The sequence below is a fragment of the Mycena indigotica genome (genome assembly GCF_014461135.1).
Source record: "Mycena indigotica strain 171206Taipei chromosome Unknown Mind.scaff0006, whole genome shotgun sequence".
Taxonomy (NCBI): domain Eukaryota; kingdom Fungi; phylum Basidiomycota; class Agaricomycetes; order Agaricales; family Mycenaceae; genus Mycena; species Mycena indigotica.
In genome coordinates, this window is record NW_023503005.1 from 4209379 (window position 1) to 4226237 (window position 16859).

The window sequence follows — 16859 nt, forward strand, 5'->3', positions numbered from 1 at the left end:
GTCAGTATCGTGGCGTCAGTGAGGAAAAGGCACTCCCCTTATACTTATTAGAGAACGTGAGTCTGAGAACTTGAAAAGACCAGTCTTCTCTAGGCTATTTATACCCTCCAAATTAAAGTAGCCCTTGTCTGTATCGCCGGCATGCCCGTCGCGCCAAGCTTGTTGTGATCGCTCCCAGTTAGGACTTGAAGGGATTGTTGTGGCGGCAATCAACATGAGCGTTGTTGTTCCAACTTCCGTGCTGCCGAAAGAGTATACGAACCCGCAGGCTGCATCCCTGGCTTCAAGTTCGGCGCTGCAAAGTCCTTGCCTAGCTGCTTTTTATCTCAATCGAGCGAGTCTTGAATGCATGGTTGACCAGCCACTCTAACAACATCAGAAAAGCAAAGTCGATTACATATATGATGTATGCCAAATTTTAAACAGATTCCTAAACAGGTTCAAGTTGTAAGCACCCACAGTCTGGCCGCGATCTCTCTCACTGGTAACTGTCCCGTTCTACTAACCATCTTTACAAATAACGGGAGACAGGGTTTTCCCTCAGGCTGTAGATCCACACTTGCCAGAACCATCGTAAGGATGGCTTTTGGAAAATCCTTCCACAGACGTCCTTCTGGGAAGGGTAGCGCTAAGCGCTTAGTCCGAAGTCAAAAAATACATCATAAACAGGGTGCAGATGAGGCGTCGAATCAGGGTCCATGCAACGTTGCACCCAAGTGGCTGCTGAGATACGTCGACAGTGCTCCTGTCGGCGGGCCGTTGAAAGGTATCAGGCGACGAGCGAGTGCACTTGCAGGGTCCAGAGATCCACTTGATGGGAATGCCCTGCATAAAGTGCAAGGTTAACTAAGTTGAAGGTAGTGAATGTTAGGGTAAGCAGCATTTGATCCGTTATGACCACTTGAACTTGAATATTTCAACATCCCTAGAGTGGGCTTTGGTTGCTAACGGCTGCAGTGGCTTCTAAAATAGTGTAATCCAGTCTTCTCTCATGAACACCGCGTCTTGACCGTTGACAGGCGGCCCGATGAGCAAGAACAGTCAAGCACTGTGGCGCCACCACTTATTCTGAATGCGAAAGATGATCTGAACAGTAAGGTGGTTGGATGCGGCTGCAGTTTCCTCGCCATCCGAAACACCTAGCATATTGGGGTCTATTTTCAGACGAGCAAGGAAGCGCATATAAAAAACGAACGAAAGATGGAGGACGGGCGAATTCGCAAGCCATGCGCCCTCAAGCACCCATCGTTTCTCTAGTCGCCGCTCTCGCTCTTGGTTTCGTCAGCGCCGCACCTGCTGGCATAACAGCTGGTGAGCAGCAGAAATGACATGGTTGGCAACTTGGACCGATCTTGACCGTGCGCGTATAGCTGTTGTCGACGCTGCGCTCGTCAAGAAGCAATGCATTATCTGCCATGCTAGTAAATCAACTTCGGTCATTTTATTCGCCTCCCTCACCATATTTGAAGAGGAGCCCAGCCCCGACGTGGTTCCGAATTTGCCAATCACCAACAGAATGCCCGGTGAGGATGTTTATCTTTGGTCGTTTGCTCATCTACTGAATCAACTTGAAGAGGAACCTAGACCAGACGTGGTTCCAAATTTGCCTATCACCAATAGGATGCTCGCCGAGGTTGAGGGCAGAGACGATGGAATTGTAGGTCTCGCATATTGATAAGCAGGTTGTAACGTAGCGCGTGCATTGAAAATCCGGGTCTTCCCAAGGTCAATAGGCAGCCTTAGCTATTATATTGACGCAGCGGCGGAGGTCAACGACGCGAGGGTAACTGTGTCACGGTGACGACTCAAAACCCAACCTTCTCTGACCCGTCATGCCCAAAGCTGCGAAACCCTCTTCCTCCCTCAAACAGGCCACCCTCTCCTTTACGGCTAGCAAGACCTCCGTGTCTACAAACAAAAAGAAACCTTCAGTGGTGTGCATGTCTGCCAATGGCCATATACCCCTAAGCTAATATAGAAACAACAGTCGTTCTCCGACTCTGAAAACGATGAGACCAACGGCCCGAAGACGCGCGGCGCTCTCAGCGAGAAAGCCGCGTCATTCAAGACTCCGACAAAGAAACGAGTCGCGGTTATACCGTTGGAGGAGTCTGATTCGGATTCGGAGTTAGAGCAGGAGGTCTTCGACGTGGATGAACCTCTTGACCTTGACCCCAAAGACAGCCGATGGACGGACTATCGAAAAGCCAAGCTGGGGAAAGTGAAACTTAGTCCGTCCCAAAGTTTCTCCACATGAGCTGCCATTGACGCAGTTCACAGTTCATACCAAACAGCAAAACGTCTTTGACGATATCCTACGCATGTTTGACCTGTGCATCCTGTTTTCTTCGGCCATGCCTCCCTCTGAATTGCTTTCCAGGTCGTATCAGTATGGTCCTTGCATCGGAATTACGCGACTTGACCGCTGGGAACGCGCTCAGGCAATGGGACTTTCCCCACCAAGAGAGGTGCGTTCTATTTACCAACTTTGACACTGTTCCTCATATTTTTCGTGAGATCTACGACATCCTTGTCTCTAAACAGGCCGATGACTATGCGCAATCCGTCTTTCATGGCAAAGTTTGAGTCTATGACTATCGCCGCCGCCTGCCTCTTTTTTAATCTTGCGATCCCCCTCTTGTACCACGTATCTCCTCACCTTGCTATTAGTCGTTATCCGCCCATGTGGTTAGTTGAATGTATTTGCGAACGAAAAAGCCAAGTTTGGTACGCGAACTTGGCCCAAAATTCAGAGGCTCTTAAAAAGCCTTTGGAAAGCGTTCAGAATACAATCTTCTTTCCTTGAGCAGGTACAATGGCGGTACTCTCGCGTTTCGCCTGAGCTAAAGCTGCCCCAGGTCGTGGTCGACTCTTTGGCCCTTTCTCGCTCGCAGCCTGCTCCTCTCTACTCTTCCACCCTTTCTTGTAAGGCTTCCCACCAGACCGGTCACGCGATTGCTTGTCTTCTTTTTGTTCCACCTCTGTAAAGTCTGTCTCCTCCTTTTTCACGCGTTTCTCCGCGCGGGGACCGAGCCGCTTGGGTTCTTTATATCGCTTGGGAGCTCCATCTGGGTTACGCTCCTTTGGTTGACCCCGCCTTACTGCATCAGCCGAGGCGTACTCGACTTTCAAGTCCCGCCCATTGAGATGGTGATTTCTGGGATTGACCAAAGCGTTGGTGGCCTCTTGTGTCGATATAAAATCAACGAAGGCAAAGCTGAAATGTTTCAACAGGAATCAAGAGCAGCGCATAAGCTCACACACCCTTTACACAGACCGCTGTCCTCAAATGTCCCCATCCGCACTTTCCGTATAGATTCTTTCTGTGTTTCCGAGTTGTCCTCGCCTGCGCCGCCCTCGTCCTCCACCTTCTGAACGACCTTTTTGCGATGCGCTTGGAATAGTTCCCGTATGCTGTCTTCAGTCGTTTCGAATGGTAGGTTCCCTAAGAACAAAGTTGGCGCGGGTGGTTGTTGCTGGGCACGAAGGATGCGTTGAGCACTTTTTGTTAGGCCTGTTACACCTGCAGCAGCAGCAGCAGCATTTGGGTCTCCATGTGTTGGAGTAGTGGTGGGTCTGCCAGCAAAGTCGTCACCTGCATGTGGGCTGTCATGAATGTTGTTGTACTGTAGGTTGGACCCACCATCTTTGATCAATAGCTTTCGACCCAGCAGATTTTGCTCCGACATGGTTATGGCGATAGTTTTTGCGTCTGGAGATGCAAAATCGACATACGCATACCTAAAAAGCGTCAATGATCGCCATTGCCAACGGAAACAAATTATTACCCCTTGTTCTCGGGCTTGACACCACGCACAGTGGACGTTTTATGCGGCATGTTGATTCTCGTGACTTCGCCTGCATCTTTGAAGAACGCACTGAGCGCTTCCGGTGTGGTCTTGAAGTTTAGATTGCCCACCCAAACGGAATTCTGCCGCTTGCCCTTGTCGTCCTTCACAGACACAGCGGAGCCGTCGGGTAGCTTCCTCTTCTTCTTACTGGCCGCTTTGGCCTCCTCCTTCTCTTTTTTCTTCTGCATCCGCTTTTGTTTATGGGAGAGAACAGGTTCGTCTACGGGAATGGGGAGCGTTTCGGTCGCCGGTTGCGGCTCATCGTTATCGGAATCTGAGTCTGAGTCAGCGTCTGACTCATCCTGAGCTGCGCGTTTGCGCTTTTTTGGAGGCTCGGGTGAGGAATTGCGTGAGCTTGAAGCACTGGACGATGAGGAGGAAGACATTGAAAATTTAACCCCGTTTGGGAAATGTCACGCGTTACGCTACTTTTTTCCGGCGATTATGGCGCTGGTTCACTCCGATCTCCCGACACTCACTTTGCTCTCAAAGGGCAAGGTCCGGGACATCTACGCAACCTCCGATCCCAACAGCTTGCTCTTCGTCGCCTCCGATCGGATTTCGGCCTACGATGTGGTACTCAAGAATGTCCGTTGTTGAAACATGAATGCATCGTTGGTTCATTTTCACAGCAGGGCATCCCACAGAAGGGTCAGCTCCTCACTCAGATCTCGCTCTTCTGGTTCGACAAACTAGCGCACATCATTCCCAACCATTTCATCACGGCGGACATACACTCGATGCCTTCCGAAGTGCGAGAATACGAAGAGCAGCTTGAGGGTCGGACCATGCTCGTAAGAAAAGCCCAAGTATTACCCTTGGAGGCTATTGTGCGCGGCTATCTCACGGGTGCATTCTATCTTGCCTGTCCGTTACCCTTGTTAATTGAACTCAGGTTCAGCATGGTCGGAGTACAAGAAATCCGGCACTGTTCACGGAATCCCGCTGCCTGCTGGCCTCGTAGAATCTCAGCGCCTACCAGAGCCTCTTTTCACACCCTCCACCAAGGCGGAACAAGGACAACACGACGAAAATATATCTCCGGCTCAAGGTACGATTGCATCTGATTCGTGAAAGTCAATTCACATTCCCTCAGCTGCTACACTGATTGGAGATGCCCTCTACTCGAAACTATCGGCTGCAGCACTCAGTCTGTATAACGCCGCAGCCGAATACGCACGCTCTCGCGGGATCATCCTTGCTGATACGAAGTTCGAGTTTGGTCTTGTGCCGGTTGGTGCCGAGGAGCAAGAACTTATCCTCGTTGATGAGCTGCTCACCCCCGATTCGTCTCGATACTGGCCATTAGAAGGGTACGAGCCTGGGAAGTCTCAACCATCGTTCGACAAACAATATCTGCGAGACTGGCTAGTCGGCGCTGGTTTTCGTAAGGGTCTTGAAGGAGGTCCTGAAGGCAGTCCTAAAGGCACGGGCTGGCTCATAGATCCTAACGTTGTCGATGGGACACGCCAGAGGTATCAGGATGTCGTGACTATGTTGACCAAGTTATAGAGGAGCATTCGGTGTTTATGGTTATAGGCCTCAGGTATTCATGACCTCAAGTAGATGCAGTACGATATCTTAGATGACCGACTTTCCGTGCCAATGCCTCTTGAAATCCCGGAGTCTTGGACTACGAGTCACACGAAGTGATGTCATCACGAAGTGACATCATTTACTCCTATGACCATTACCACCATGCCTAAAGCTCCCAAAGCCAAATCATCGTCTCAGCCCACTCTCAAGCAGTCTACACTTGCCTTCAGCGCCTTCAAGCAGAATGCTTCTACGAACACGAATAAGAAAACTGCTCCCATCCTTCCCCGCAATCCACCAGAAGATAACGTCGTCGATGAGATCGAGATTGCCAGTTCCGGTTCCGGTTCTGAGGTCGACTCTGACATAGAAATCATCGAATCTGACGGCTCTTTTGCGGACAAGAGCACCGTAGCTCGGGTGCCTGCTCCATCGACCCCAACTAAGAAGCCTAAGCGTGATGAAATCATCGATATCGACGACGACGACGACGACGAGCCGCTTGATATTAGTCCTAAACAGCGGCGCTGGCAGAAACATGCGAAAGAGGTCAAGTCAAAGCGTGGTCATGACATACTCGGTATGTGGTCTGACTATTCGTCCATGTGATACTTATTTCGCTGCAGTTCACGCACAAGCACAGACGATATTTGACGACATACTGCGTGTTTTTGACCTGTCAGCATAGTTTCGGACAGATTGGTCAACCTTTCGCTGATTGAGAATAGCTCGTATGAATATGGACCTTGCGTTGGTATTTCGCGACTCCAGCGATGGGAGCGTGCTCAAGCGATGGGACTCTCGCCGCCAATAGAGGTATATCTAATCCTATCGTAGTGTCTTTCGCCTCACTTAGTTAGGTTCGCGATATTCTGAAGTCAAAACAAGGCCCACGCTATGCTGAGTCGGTTTTGATTGACCAAGTATGATGTCTTGCAGTTGCTGATTACCCGTGTACTTATATGTCATTCACCGCTGTATCATTGCTATTCGTTCCTGTGCTCCAGTAATCCAGTCGTGTAGCTATACGCTGTAGCTATAATGATCAGACTTGGATTTCACGCTTATCTCATCAAGTCGTTGGCTCTGAACGACCATCATCATCCATATGCCTTCAAGTTCTAGTACCGCGCACTTAGCTGCGTCGCAACAACCAATGCTTCTCTACCCTGTCATACGCCCACACATGATATCCATCCAGGCCACGAAAGTAGAAGCGGCTAGGACTCAGAAACTAAGCCAACTCGCTGAGTCGAGCTCATCGAGCTCTGATTCCGACGCGTGGGATTGGGACTCGAGTCCACCCCTCCAGCCTAAGTACGTCTGCTGACCCGCCGGCCTCAAACCCTCGGGGCAGCGGAGCTTCACGGGTCAAGAGTTTGGCGAGTTCACCGCCTGAAGCCCATTCTCCCCAGCATACGCCATCGCCTCCCTTGATCATAGGCACAGGCATTCACAAGTCTTGGCCACAGCTGAATCGCGAGCCAACTTGCCTTTGGGTTCGTCTTCTTCCACGATCTCCCCGCAACTCTGTGTTCAAGATCGCTCACTTGGATCCGGACTGGCGAAGACCAAACTGGTGACGACGAGATTCTACGCCACTTTGACCAGTACGTTGGTCCGCCATAAGTGTTCATCGGCTAAACCGCTTACTTCCCGATTCAGCGCTCCGGAATACGGGCCCACGGTAGGAATGACGCGTCTCGAACGCTGGGAGCGCGCTCACAAGCTTGGTTTGAAACCCCCAAATGCTGTGCGTCCACCTCGACTCTTTCGTCATCAGAATACTGATGTTATTCTTCTTCGACGGTTAGATTTCCAAGCTCATACGGAACAACGCGGAAAGACATGGGCAGAACGTCTTTCATAAGTTGACCATGTGTCCCAAGGCGGACCAAGAACACAAAGACGGCCAAACATCATTCGAAGAATGCTGATTGAAGCTACATACACCACTGGTAGAATAATTGACTGCAAAGTATGTACACTAGAAGAACTATGATATTGACTTTGAAATTTGTTGAAGAGCACTGTATTCTCTAGACTATGTGATTATTCCTAATACTCGCTGGCAAGGTAAGCAAGGATGTCCTATCCAGCGTCGTTAGTGATGACCAGTGAACAGTACAAAGAGTCTCACATAGGCATCCTCATCCCAGGGTTTGATTCCCAGACTGAGCATTTCCTGCAGCAAATCACCATCACTGTCATATCCTCCCTCGCCATACTCGTCGTAGTCGTAATCATCAGAGTCGGACTCCTCGTAGCGCCGCGAGCGACGCTGTTGACCGTGATATCCAACCCCAAAGTACCTGAGCGCTTGCCCCAATACGCCGTTCCGGCCTTTTCTTCCGACGTCCTTGGGATTCATTCCAATGACTTGGGCGACTGCCTCCTCGCATCGACGATAAATTGCGCGACGCAAGTTCTCTGGCTGATTGAGTGTCTGCATTCCAGCCGCGAAGTTCGTGCGGCGTTCAAAGGGCCGCCATTGACCGTTCATGTCTCCACCAAGCATGAGGTCCATGACCTGGTTCGAGCCCGTTGTCTTGAGGACATCGTATATGCTGCGGTAGTAGGCGACATATTCGGCATCGTTCCACCATCCTTGTTTCGGAAGATGGCTTGTTGAGTGAGAGTACCAGCATCGGCCGCCCGCTGAGAAGTGGCAGCGGCCGATGATGTGGAAGATGCAGACGTTGCGACCACTAGGAAATGGTCGGTATAGCGGTTGATGTATAGAATAAATGCACCTACAGCTGGTCGCGAATGCTCCTCGAGTCTACAGAATGTCGCGAATAGCAGTCCTTCCCGTATTTGCACATCCCTTGGTTATAGTTGGTGCAAACTCGACCATCTCCCTTGTGAGTTGACTCCTCCGTGTCGGAGTTGCAGTCAAGGTCGAAGTTGGCGGTGCAGTTGGCAAAGTCGGGATAGACAATGTCCTTGTTCGCCTCGTCCGGATTCTTCTGTAAGTACTCATCGTCGACATCCCATAGCTCGTGCAGCTGTTGGATGGCTGACGCGACTTCTTGAGAATCTGGCTTGTCGCGTTTGCAGGTGACCAAGTCTTCAAGAAATCGTTAAGGTTGGTCTTGTGTGAGTAATAAACAGCATACCAGCCGCTGCATAGTCATACTCCTGGTCCTTAATGAATATGGTGGCACGCAGTAAGCGAGCGTTGAAGGTGTCGTTGGGTTGGACGGCAATAGCATATGATGCCATGTCAATGGCATCATCGTACCTTCCACTGTCAACTGGAGTCTAAACTTTCTGGTGAGAACAAACCTTTCCAGTTTGCTCAACGTAGCCGCCATCTTCAAGGCATATTTTGGTTGTGTTTTAAAGGTCATACACGCAGCCTTGAGAGATTCCAGCGCAGCCTCGTATTGGCCGGCGTCGAAAAAGTGGAGAGCCTTGTAATAGATTCACACAACCTTCACAAAAGAGGATGATTCGCTCACTTGAGTATACTTCATATCCCCCGCAGCCCTTTTCCTGTTAGCCACAGTTTTTCGCGCGGCAGTTCTTGCTGCGAGTGTCGTTTGTTGAGGTTGCACTTGTTTCCCTTTCCCTTTGCCACCGGTAGTTCGCGAAGGACCCGCCTGCTGGTTTGTGCTCGCATTCTTCTTGGCTGGCTTCTTCTTGCGTTGGGGGTTGTTTTTGTTCATTGTGAAGTGGCGTCGTCACACAACGTGACGTCTCGTGAACGTGACTTCCCGTGCGCCATGATCCCCGAACAACTTCGAGTTATCTTTAGGTCGAGAGCCACGTTAGAGCCACCATGAGCCAACCAGGCCCATCGACGAAGCGGAATAAGCGCAAGAAAAAGCAGGCCGCAGCTCCCGCCCAATCTGAACCCACAGCAGGAGGAAGTGCGAAACGTGGTGGGCAAGGGCCAAAGAATTCGAAGAAAGGCAAGGGAAAACAGGTTGAGCCGCAAAGTCTTGCCTCCAGAGCCGCTGCCCGGAAAATTGTCTCTGACAGAAAGCAAGCAAATGCGGAGAAACATTATGATAAGGTGTGCTATTCTCTTATTGTGGTTGAGTTGGATGGATCTCTGTCCTCAGGCCACTGGTCTTTTCAACGATGGAAAATACGAAGCAGCGCTGAAATCGCTCCAAGACGCCTGCGTGACCTTCAAGACACTGCCAAAGTATGTGCTCAAGATGGCGTCAACATTTATGAAGCTCGAACGGTGTGTCCGTCTGCCCGCCTTGTGTTGGTGTCAATGAGTTTGCCTAGCTACGAGCAAGCAATCGATATGGCAACTTTCCATATCGCAATCGACCGGAATCAGAATAATATTTCTGCTCGTTTTCTCCGTGCAACAGCTTTCATCAGGGAACATCAATATGCAGAGGCAGCCGTAGGTATGTCACGATGCTCCAAACATTATGCTGTCTCATGATGTGAAGATTTAATCCTCTGTAAACGGAGCAGGCCAGAGGCCCTCGAAGTTACAGATGCCATCGAACAGCTCCATCAACTTTGGGATGTTGACAAGGACTATTTTGAACGCAATCCAGAATACGCAAACGCGAATGCAGTCCATACGATCATGGCAACGTGCACGGCAAACTACGACCTTGATTGCGAGTCTGACACAGAGGATTCGCGGCACATAGGAAATGGAAAGCCATGCAAAAACTACAACAAAGGGGCGCCATGTACATCTGGTAGCAAGTGTAATTTCCGGCATGCCGTCGATGATCGAAGCGTTCGAGACCAACTGTAGGCCCCGCTTAATAACGGCATGAAATTGTCTGACCATCTGAATGCTGCAGTGGTCGGAATGTCTGCTTAAACTTCCTTCTCCACGAATGTTCCAAACCCAAGTGTCCGTACGCGCACTTCAAGGCGAACTTGCCAATAAATGGGTGGTGGAACAAATCAGAATATGTTGCCTACTACCAGTCGGTTTATCACAACCTCGGAGAATTGATCCCACCATTCCTGGGTCGCGATATGAATGGTCAATTGCTTCCATTCCAACAACGCGAAACCTCCTCAGCTTGGATCGACTCTCATCACAAGACAGAAGGTGCACGGCACAAGCTGCGGCGCCAACTTGAAGCCCAATGTGCATTCGATTCCATTGAGTTGGCATCGACAGGGCCTTTTCCTCTCCGGCCTGTCACGTTCTTTCCTCTCCGTCGAACTCGACGCAAGATGGCTAATATCCAGCTCGAGGACTCCTTCTCAGAGTATGACGACTCGGAGTTTGATATCGATGACTTCAGGGGAAACCGCGATGGAATGACTATTACTGACTATATAAAGCTTGGGTACCGGCCTTGGGATGCTAGCGAAGGGGTGCGTACCATTTGCATTGTTCTTTAAACTTGCATGGATTATGAATCGATTTGTAGGTTGATTGGGACAGTATGCCATATTGTTGACCCGTCCTCAGAGGAATCTGAGAGGTTGGCATGTGCTCTATATGTGGCTTGGTGCATCGAGACTGGAAAAAATGTACATATTATCCGTGATGGCAATGATTCATTTGTACATGTACAATCTTGTAACTTGAACTCAACTTTGTCTCAGATGACAAACAGGTGGAAGTACTAGTAATAAAGATAATTATAACAGCAACGAGTTTGGCGATGGAATTGTAATACTAAGTAGTTGAGCAACACGGAGAAATTGCAACCTAGTTGTATGACAAGAACATTCGAATGCAGCCTGAAGATTAGACGCCGGGCAGCCTGAGGATATTACCCCTAATCAACTTGACTCAGCGAGCCAGATAGGCATACATAGGGGTGGCTACACGTGACAAGTCCCTCTCCTGTAACCATGATGTCAATTCCTCAGCAAAGCTCTGGCGTCCGGCAACAACCTCAGACCGGGGGTAGAAATAGAAAGAAACGCCCCAAGCAGCGGAAGAACGCGGAGAAACAACGCCAACAAGCTCAAGCGAGCGCTCACAAAGCGAGCGTTCGTCGTCGTGGACCAGGTCCGCGAGGAGGCCGTTCATACACAATGCCGCGTTATCGCGACCATGAAGATTTTGATGATCTCGATCCTGGATTATGTGGATTTACTGAGGGAGAAGCTTGGGACCTTGCATGTCAAGGGGTTAAACCATGGGACGACGATGCAGACGTGAGGAGTCAAGTCATAATTCGGGATTTCAATTAATGCCAATAGGATGTCCTTGCGGCACTGTCTGGCGACTACTAAAGTGTGAATACACCTCTGTTAGGCTAGTATACTGTAAGATATGAAATGAAGCAACAGATTAACGACAATCAAGACTGCATCGCACGACCAAGACTTTCTCGCAATGCTTTATGCTGCGAATCTACAACCAATTATCAGTGTGGTTTTGACAGAATGGACAACTCACCCATTAATTTGGACCTTGATGCAAAGAGACCCATGACATCCAGAATGCGTTCCACGGACGCTTTGAGTGGCATTACTCCGCTTTCTGGCCAAGTTGCGTGTCTTCCAGACACTCTCACTGTACTTCGGTGGGCCGCGAGTGAGATCAAGAAAACCTGCCCTGTCGCCGTCAGCAACGTTCCCATGATTGGGTCGACATCGTCAAGTCGAAGCTGCTGGATGGTGGCCAACGCCTGCACGACACCTGTAGCAGCGTCAAGCACACGGCGTCGGGAACTTTCCGCCTCTCGGTCACCAACGAATAAATTGTGGAGCTGGATGGTGGCGACATGAGTCAAGATGTGTGCCACCAAATGGGGGTGGTCCTGTGGTGACTGCGAGAAAAACGTTTGGCGAAATTGTTGGATGACAGTATCAATATTCGTGAATGCGAGGAAGAAGTTATTTAGCTCTTCAGGAGGCATTTCTGGTGAACTATAAGCCGTAAACTTCATCAAGAGTGGTAAATGGACTAACGGGGACGATATCTGATGACAAGACGAGAGGCGCGTTCGTAGAGGATCGCTGCCTTGGCGTATAATGCTTGTGCCGACGTGCCAGACATCGAGCGGCTTGTGAGGAAAGCTGTAATTGTTCCTAGCCCATGTGGACTGGAGGATGTTTCCTGCTAAGAGAACAGGTGATCACGGAAATGGTTAAAAAAGACACACGATGACTAACCGGCCAATGAACATCGACCTGACTCTGCATGTCTTGCGGGAAGTTAGATGGGGAACCATCGGCGCTCGTCCAGCAACAGTCCATTGTGTAGACAGTCCAAAAGGCATTGTTACGGGCAGAGCTTCCCGTTGATATTCGCCTGTGCATGCCAGCACCGAGTACTAAACCAACAGCGGTGCCAAGATGGTATTTTCCTTCCAAAAGACGTGCATTCCGAAAGAAGTATGTCGCAAGGAGAATATGGCACTGAATGGCCTGGAGAATTATACGAGGATGGTCTTGTGGATTGGAAGTGGGGATTAACGCGTAAGGTGAAGGGGATTGGGGCCGAGAAGGAGGCGATAATGCATCAGTGGTTGCCCTCACTGCTCGAGAAAGATATTCTGATTCCAGCTCATGTCCAAAATTTGAGTTTGAAAGATGGATGGACCAAAGTTGAATAGTGCTTGTAAGCGCTGGGGTGAGTGTACTAGAGGAAACCGGAATGTCGAGGAAGAAACCAAATTGAGCCGCGTGAGCATAAAAATTCGACGTGCTATAGAAGAATCATTTGATATCTCAGACAACCGCGAGAGACTTGCAGTTGTTGCATAACATCATGATGAAGAGATCTGTCGCTTGGTACAGATGAGCGTTGATGGTTGGGATAAGGTACTGGGGCGGCTGGGTTTAGCCCGCGAATACGGGCCTCGACACCTGCAATTTGTTCTGGGCTGAAGTTAGCGACACAGATTGGATACGAGGGGAACGCTGGCAATCACCTTCCAGCCTCTGTGTTGTCGACGGGCCGAACTCTACATATTCACAGTCTTGAAAGTTCATTGACCGCGAACAGGGTCCACATTGAGGGTGTACAAGGTCACATCTCTGGGATAATAAGTATACAGAGACCAGCAACAAGAGAATCCCACAATTTTGCGCTTCCTTTCACTCTCTTGAGCTCTCCGATCTTGCGGTGGTGTAGAAAATCGCACTTACTTGCAGTTTACACAGGCTTTGCTCTTATTCCAGTTCGAGCGACCACTGCTTGACGATTCAGCGCCGGCCATTGTATTGAGAAATTCATGGCTTGAGTGTTATAGCTTTATACTGACTGCGCGAGCCTGTTCTGTCAGAGTAATTGACGAGAATGGCCCTCCTCCGAATAGATAAATTGGCAGCATCCGACATCTTCCGCTGCGGTAGGTAGGTAGCCGAGGGGCTTACGACGAGCGGCCATGACGCGTCGAGGACCTTCAAGGGAGGCGCGGTTTAATGACTGCGCAGGTCGGACGGCGAAAATTGCCGCGAGCAAGTCTTACTGCACTGGATTCGGGGCTGCAATTAGCCGTCTCTTTCGGTCCTTTGTCAGTGCTTCAGCGCAAGGGGAACCGACGGAGAGAAGTATAGCTGTGAGGAAACACTGAAAAACGAGTCATTGTTGTAGTACAACCGAGTTGTCCCGAAGTTGACGTAAGCTCGGACGAAAGGACAAGTTGAAAGGAACGCCGACATGCTCCGCAAAACCGCAAACCCGCCAAACACGCGTGAAAATCCAGCTGGAGAACAACCCAATCGAGCTACTTGCCGAACGTGGAAGAGAATCGAACCGATTGTGATCAGCAAGCAAGACTTCCCCACAGGGTGGCGTGCCTTATCTCGAGAAAAATAGCGTGCTCCGGCTGTCTGTTGCTTGCTTCCGCCCATGCGAGGCCCTGCGCTGGCTCTCAATGCCAGCCAGTATTCACCCCAGGACGCAGAGGAGTATGTTCTTCTTACATTGACCCAGAACTATGTTATGTGTAGGCGTTTCAATTGAGGATTACTCGGAAATATGGCTGAAAAATCCTCAGACGCGACGACGACACTGCTGGTTTATGAACTCTTTACCACATTCGACGAGGAGGTGGAACGAGTCTGGTCGTACGTGTTCGCCTGTCGTTTCTCCCCGGAAGTTGACGCGTTGAATAGACTGCGATGGAGATTGCCTAAAGTCCTGTTTATTATCAACCGCTATATTGCGCGAGCCCTTTTAATGTGAGCACATACCTACATACCATCTCTCATCGCTTACTGGCTAGCAGTCTTCAATTCATTGTGGGTGACTATCCTGGAATGTCAGCAGAGTTCTGCGATGTCTATGGTATTTGGCAAGTAATGTACGCTGTGGCTATCATGGAGTTCTCTTTCTGAACTTATGTAGACCGGCTCGTCTGGCAATCCTCGTCGCGCAAGCCCTGATGGTCATTCGTTTGTGGGCGATTTGTCGGTTTCTTTCTTCCACGATCGGGACATAGCAATCTCATGCAGCCTTTCATAGACAACAACAGTAAAGTGATGCTCTTCGTACTTCTCAGCTTGTATACCGGTAAACTCTTCGAAACTATCTTCACCATTTCTTAAAATCAGTCCAGTGGAATTTACTGCTGTCGTCGCGTGCTCCGTTCTTGTTAGCATCAACACCCAAGGAGCCTCCCAGCCGTCCCCCCTTGGTTGCGGATTAGAGGCTCGTTCCCCATTGCTCAAAAATTATGCCAGTGGAACGTGGATTGCGCCAGTTTGCTTCGAATGTTGCTATATCCCTCGTTCCCAGCTTTCCACCATATTGACCGCTCTCCAGTTGTTATTCTAATTCTGACCCTCGTGAAGATTGCTCCACCCCCGGGCCTGTCATCTCTGCCTTTTTTCAGTCGCGTCTTCCAAGGTGCCAGCTTCACCCCACGTCAATCTAGGAATCCGACGTGGGCCTTTTATAGAAATATCACAACCCTATTTGACCTTGGTATATATAGACTTGATCTTCTGGCTCGCGACTCCCTCATATACTTTGCGTTTGTATTCAGTGAGTTACTCTATGTTGCGCCCACCTCGACTTATGTCCGTTTAGCGTTCACCCTCACCAATGCGCTGCTCTACGAGCTCTCTTTCGGATCCTTCTATCGCGCCATTCTTCTAGGGTGGGATTCTACACGACGGCAACTGCCACCCGGCTTATCTGACTCTGTCTAGACCCACTTCGGCCATTTCATGCATTGCCGTCTCCCGCATGATCATCAACATCCGGTCTCTTCCCAACCCGTTGTCTGAAGACACTGCTAGTGACCCTAATAGGCTCGACGTTCCCTCGATGCATATGCTCTCCACCACGGGAGTTTTGTTTGCAGACGGCCGCGTTATCGAAGCAGATAATTCAGAGAGATATTTGCACTCTAAGCGGCAGTCGACGAGTGTGAATCGGATGAGTGGTGATCGTGCGTATCTAGAAAGACGAAGTGGTCAGGAACGAGAAAGTGATTAGCTGATCGACGACGAAGAGTAAGGAGGAGTTGTGTAAGTCACAGATGTACTAGTAAGAGTAAACGAAGGAGTTGTGGACCTTGGGTACTTCATCGAAACGGGTACAAGTTGAGATTCGTCAGTCAAGTTGCCCGTATGGTGTGATACACTTGAATCAATCAACCCCGATAGCCTGTCTCACGTCCTTGACCAGCTTCAAATGACCCGAAGCTAGAATATGTTAGAAAATCGAGACGTTCTTCAATCCGCACAGACTGTTGCCTATCCGGATGCTATCTCGACATGATTGTAGCCAAAGCGCCGCTAGTGTCGAGGATAATATCTTGTCGTTTGCCCAAGATATAATGTTTTCAGAGGGCATAATTCTGGGAATCAACTCCGATAAGTATATGGAGAGACAAAGCGAGGGCTGAACGACGACCATCCGCAGAAGATACGGGTTCGCTTTCTGAGACTGGAACATCTTTTTGGGTTCGGTGAAGCCGGTTTTCAGTTCCATGCGTTCGAATTCGAGCATAATCTCCTCGTCGGCACGCATACCTGCGTCGATTACCTGGAGCTAGCTCAAGAAGGATGTTATAGTGTCGCATAGCAAACCTCAAACGCAGTTTTCACAGGTGCATTGGCTGCAACGTCGGAACGTCGCTCAATGGTCACGAAGAAACTTGCACAGCTTTTGAGCTCACTGTTCGCCATAAAAGGAGCATGATACCTATGCTTTTCCAAGTAATTGAGGTCTTGCTTCAAGATGACAGCTAGGTCGACTGCGCAAGCCGCCCAACCAAAGAGAGCGTCGCTCCAAATCTGGGAGAACTTCCCAAGTGATTGGACATGTTGTGCAAATATAGGGTTGCTAGCTTTGAACGCGGCAAATTCCTCGGAACGTTGTTGTGATTGTTTGCAGTGAACTTTATGTTTTGGCCAGTGAGCCTTTTGACACTCGCGTGAGCAATATTGGACGGTCTTGCAGTTGGCACACTGGCGTAACTCTCCGCGCTTGCTGCAGACCTGACACAGCTTTAGTGGTGCGACGAAAGTATTGCCGTCGTTCATCCTAACGCCGAAACTTGGGAGTAACTTTTTGCTCTTGGCGATGGCAAGAGGAAAGTGAAGGATCACACG

General features: G+C 49.8%; 10 protein-coding genes across 10 annotated transcripts; 6 read left to right on the forward strand and 4 right to left on the reverse strand.

The window, feature by feature from the left end:
* Positions 1-1196: 1196 nt before the first annotated feature.
* On the forward strand, positions 1197-1675 carry MIND_00774700 (uncharacterized protein; the record flags this gene model as incomplete). Its single annotated transcript, XM_037364436.1, has 4 exons — positions 1197-1311; positions 1371-1421; positions 1470-1523; positions 1575-1675. The coding sequence occupies exons 1-4, from the start codon at positions 1227-1229 to the stop codon at positions 1673-1675; spliced, it is 291 nt and encodes a 96-aa protein (XP_037220080.1). The 5' UTR covers positions 1197-1226.
* A 157-nt stretch (positions 1676-1832) lies between these two features.
* MIND_00774800 (uncharacterized protein) lies at positions 1833-2586 on the forward strand (the record flags this gene model as incomplete). The annotated part of the gene is made up of 5 exons (XM_037364437.1): positions 1833-1934; positions 1988-2231; positions 2281-2332; positions 2381-2468; positions 2518-2586. 5 exons carry the CDS (start codon positions 1833-1835, stop codon positions 2584-2586), a joined length of 555 nt encoding a protein of 184 aa, XP_037220081.1.
* Positions 2587-2781: 195 nt separating this feature from the next.
* MIND_00774900 (uncharacterized protein) lies at positions 2782-4243 on the reverse strand (the record flags this gene model as incomplete). Its single annotated transcript, XM_037364438.1, has 4 exons — positions 3789-4243; positions 3644-3741; positions 3265-3595; positions 2782-3217 (listed from the first exon to the last, which is right to left on the reverse strand). The coding sequence occupies exons 1-4, from the start codon at positions 4235-4237 to the stop codon at positions 2782-2784; spliced, it is 1314 nt and encodes a 437-aa protein (XP_037220082.1). The 5' UTR covers positions 4238-4243.
* A 46-nt stretch (positions 4244-4289) lies between these two features.
* MIND_00775000 (SAICAR synthetase) lies at positions 4290-5363 on the forward strand (the record flags this gene model as incomplete). Its single annotated transcript, XM_037364439.1, has 4 exons — positions 4290-4439; positions 4487-4700; positions 4747-4902; positions 4948-5363. Exons 1-4 carry the CDS (start codon positions 4296-4298, stop codon positions 5361-5363), a joined length of 930 nt encoding a protein of 309 aa, XP_037220083.1. The 5' UTR covers positions 4290-4295.
* A 186-nt stretch (positions 5364-5549) lies between these two features.
* On the forward strand, positions 5550-7257 carry MIND_00775100 (uncharacterized protein; the record flags this gene model as incomplete). Its single annotated transcript, XM_037364440.1, has 7 exons — positions 5550-5967; positions 6014-6065; positions 6116-6203; positions 6248-6310; positions 6589-6704; positions 6929-6997; positions 7053-7257. 7 exons carry the CDS (start codon positions 5550-5552, stop codon positions 7255-7257), a joined length of 1011 nt encoding a protein of 336 aa, XP_037220084.1.
* Positions 7258-7445: 188 nt separating this feature from the next.
* MIND_00775200 (uncharacterized protein) lies at positions 7446-9058 on the reverse strand (the record flags this gene model as incomplete). Its single annotated transcript, XM_037364441.1, has 6 exons — positions 7446-7478; positions 7528-8095; positions 8145-8457; positions 8507-8631; positions 8676-8803; positions 8852-9058. 6 exons carry the CDS (start codon positions 9056-9058, stop codon positions 7446-7448), a joined length of 1374 nt encoding a protein of 457 aa, XP_037220085.1.
* A 113-nt stretch (positions 9059-9171) lies between these two features.
* MIND_00775300 (uncharacterized protein) lies at positions 9172-10789 on the forward strand (the record flags this gene model as incomplete). The annotated part of the gene is made up of 6 exons (XM_037364442.1): positions 9172-9408; positions 9458-9585; positions 9633-9760; positions 9806-10121; positions 10175-10703; positions 10760-10789. The coding sequence occupies 6 exons, from the start codon at positions 9172-9174 to the stop codon at positions 10787-10789; spliced, it is 1368 nt and encodes a 455-aa protein (XP_037220086.1).
* Positions 10790-11644: 855 nt separating this feature from the next.
* MIND_00775400 (Zn(2)-C6 fungal-type domain-containing protein) lies at positions 11645-13283 on the reverse strand (the record flags this gene model as incomplete). The annotated part of the gene is made up of 6 exons (XM_037364443.1): positions 11645-11697; positions 11743-12207; positions 12258-12408; positions 12462-12996; positions 13043-13169; positions 13223-13283. 6 exons carry the CDS (start codon positions 13281-13283, stop codon positions 11645-11647), a joined length of 1392 nt encoding a protein of 463 aa, XP_037220087.1.
* Positions 13284-14145: 862 nt separating this feature from the next.
* Positions 14146-15738, forward strand: MIND_00775500 (uncharacterized protein; the record flags this gene model as incomplete). Its single annotated transcript, XM_037364444.1, has 11 exons — positions 14146-14242; positions 14294-14363; positions 14412-14477; positions 14525-14599; positions 14644-14705; positions 14761-14808; positions 14855-15010; positions 15061-15181; positions 15233-15282; positions 15328-15397; positions 15450-15738. The coding sequence occupies 11 exons, from the start codon at positions 14146-14148 to the stop codon at positions 15736-15738; spliced, it is 1104 nt and encodes a 367-aa protein (XP_037220088.1).
* Positions 15739-15891: 153 nt separating this feature from the next.
* On the reverse strand, positions 15892-16850 carry MIND_00775600 (MYND-type domain-containing protein; the record flags this gene model as incomplete). The annotated part of the gene is made up of 4 exons (XM_037364445.1): positions 16450-16850; positions 16335-16401; positions 15993-16290; positions 15892-15947 (listed from the first exon to the last, which is right to left on the reverse strand). The coding sequence occupies exons 1-4, from the start codon at positions 16788-16790 to the stop codon at positions 15892-15894; spliced, it is 762 nt and encodes a 253-aa protein (XP_037220089.1). The 5' UTR covers positions 16791-16850.
* Between the last annotated feature and the right edge of the window lie 9 nt (positions 16851-16859).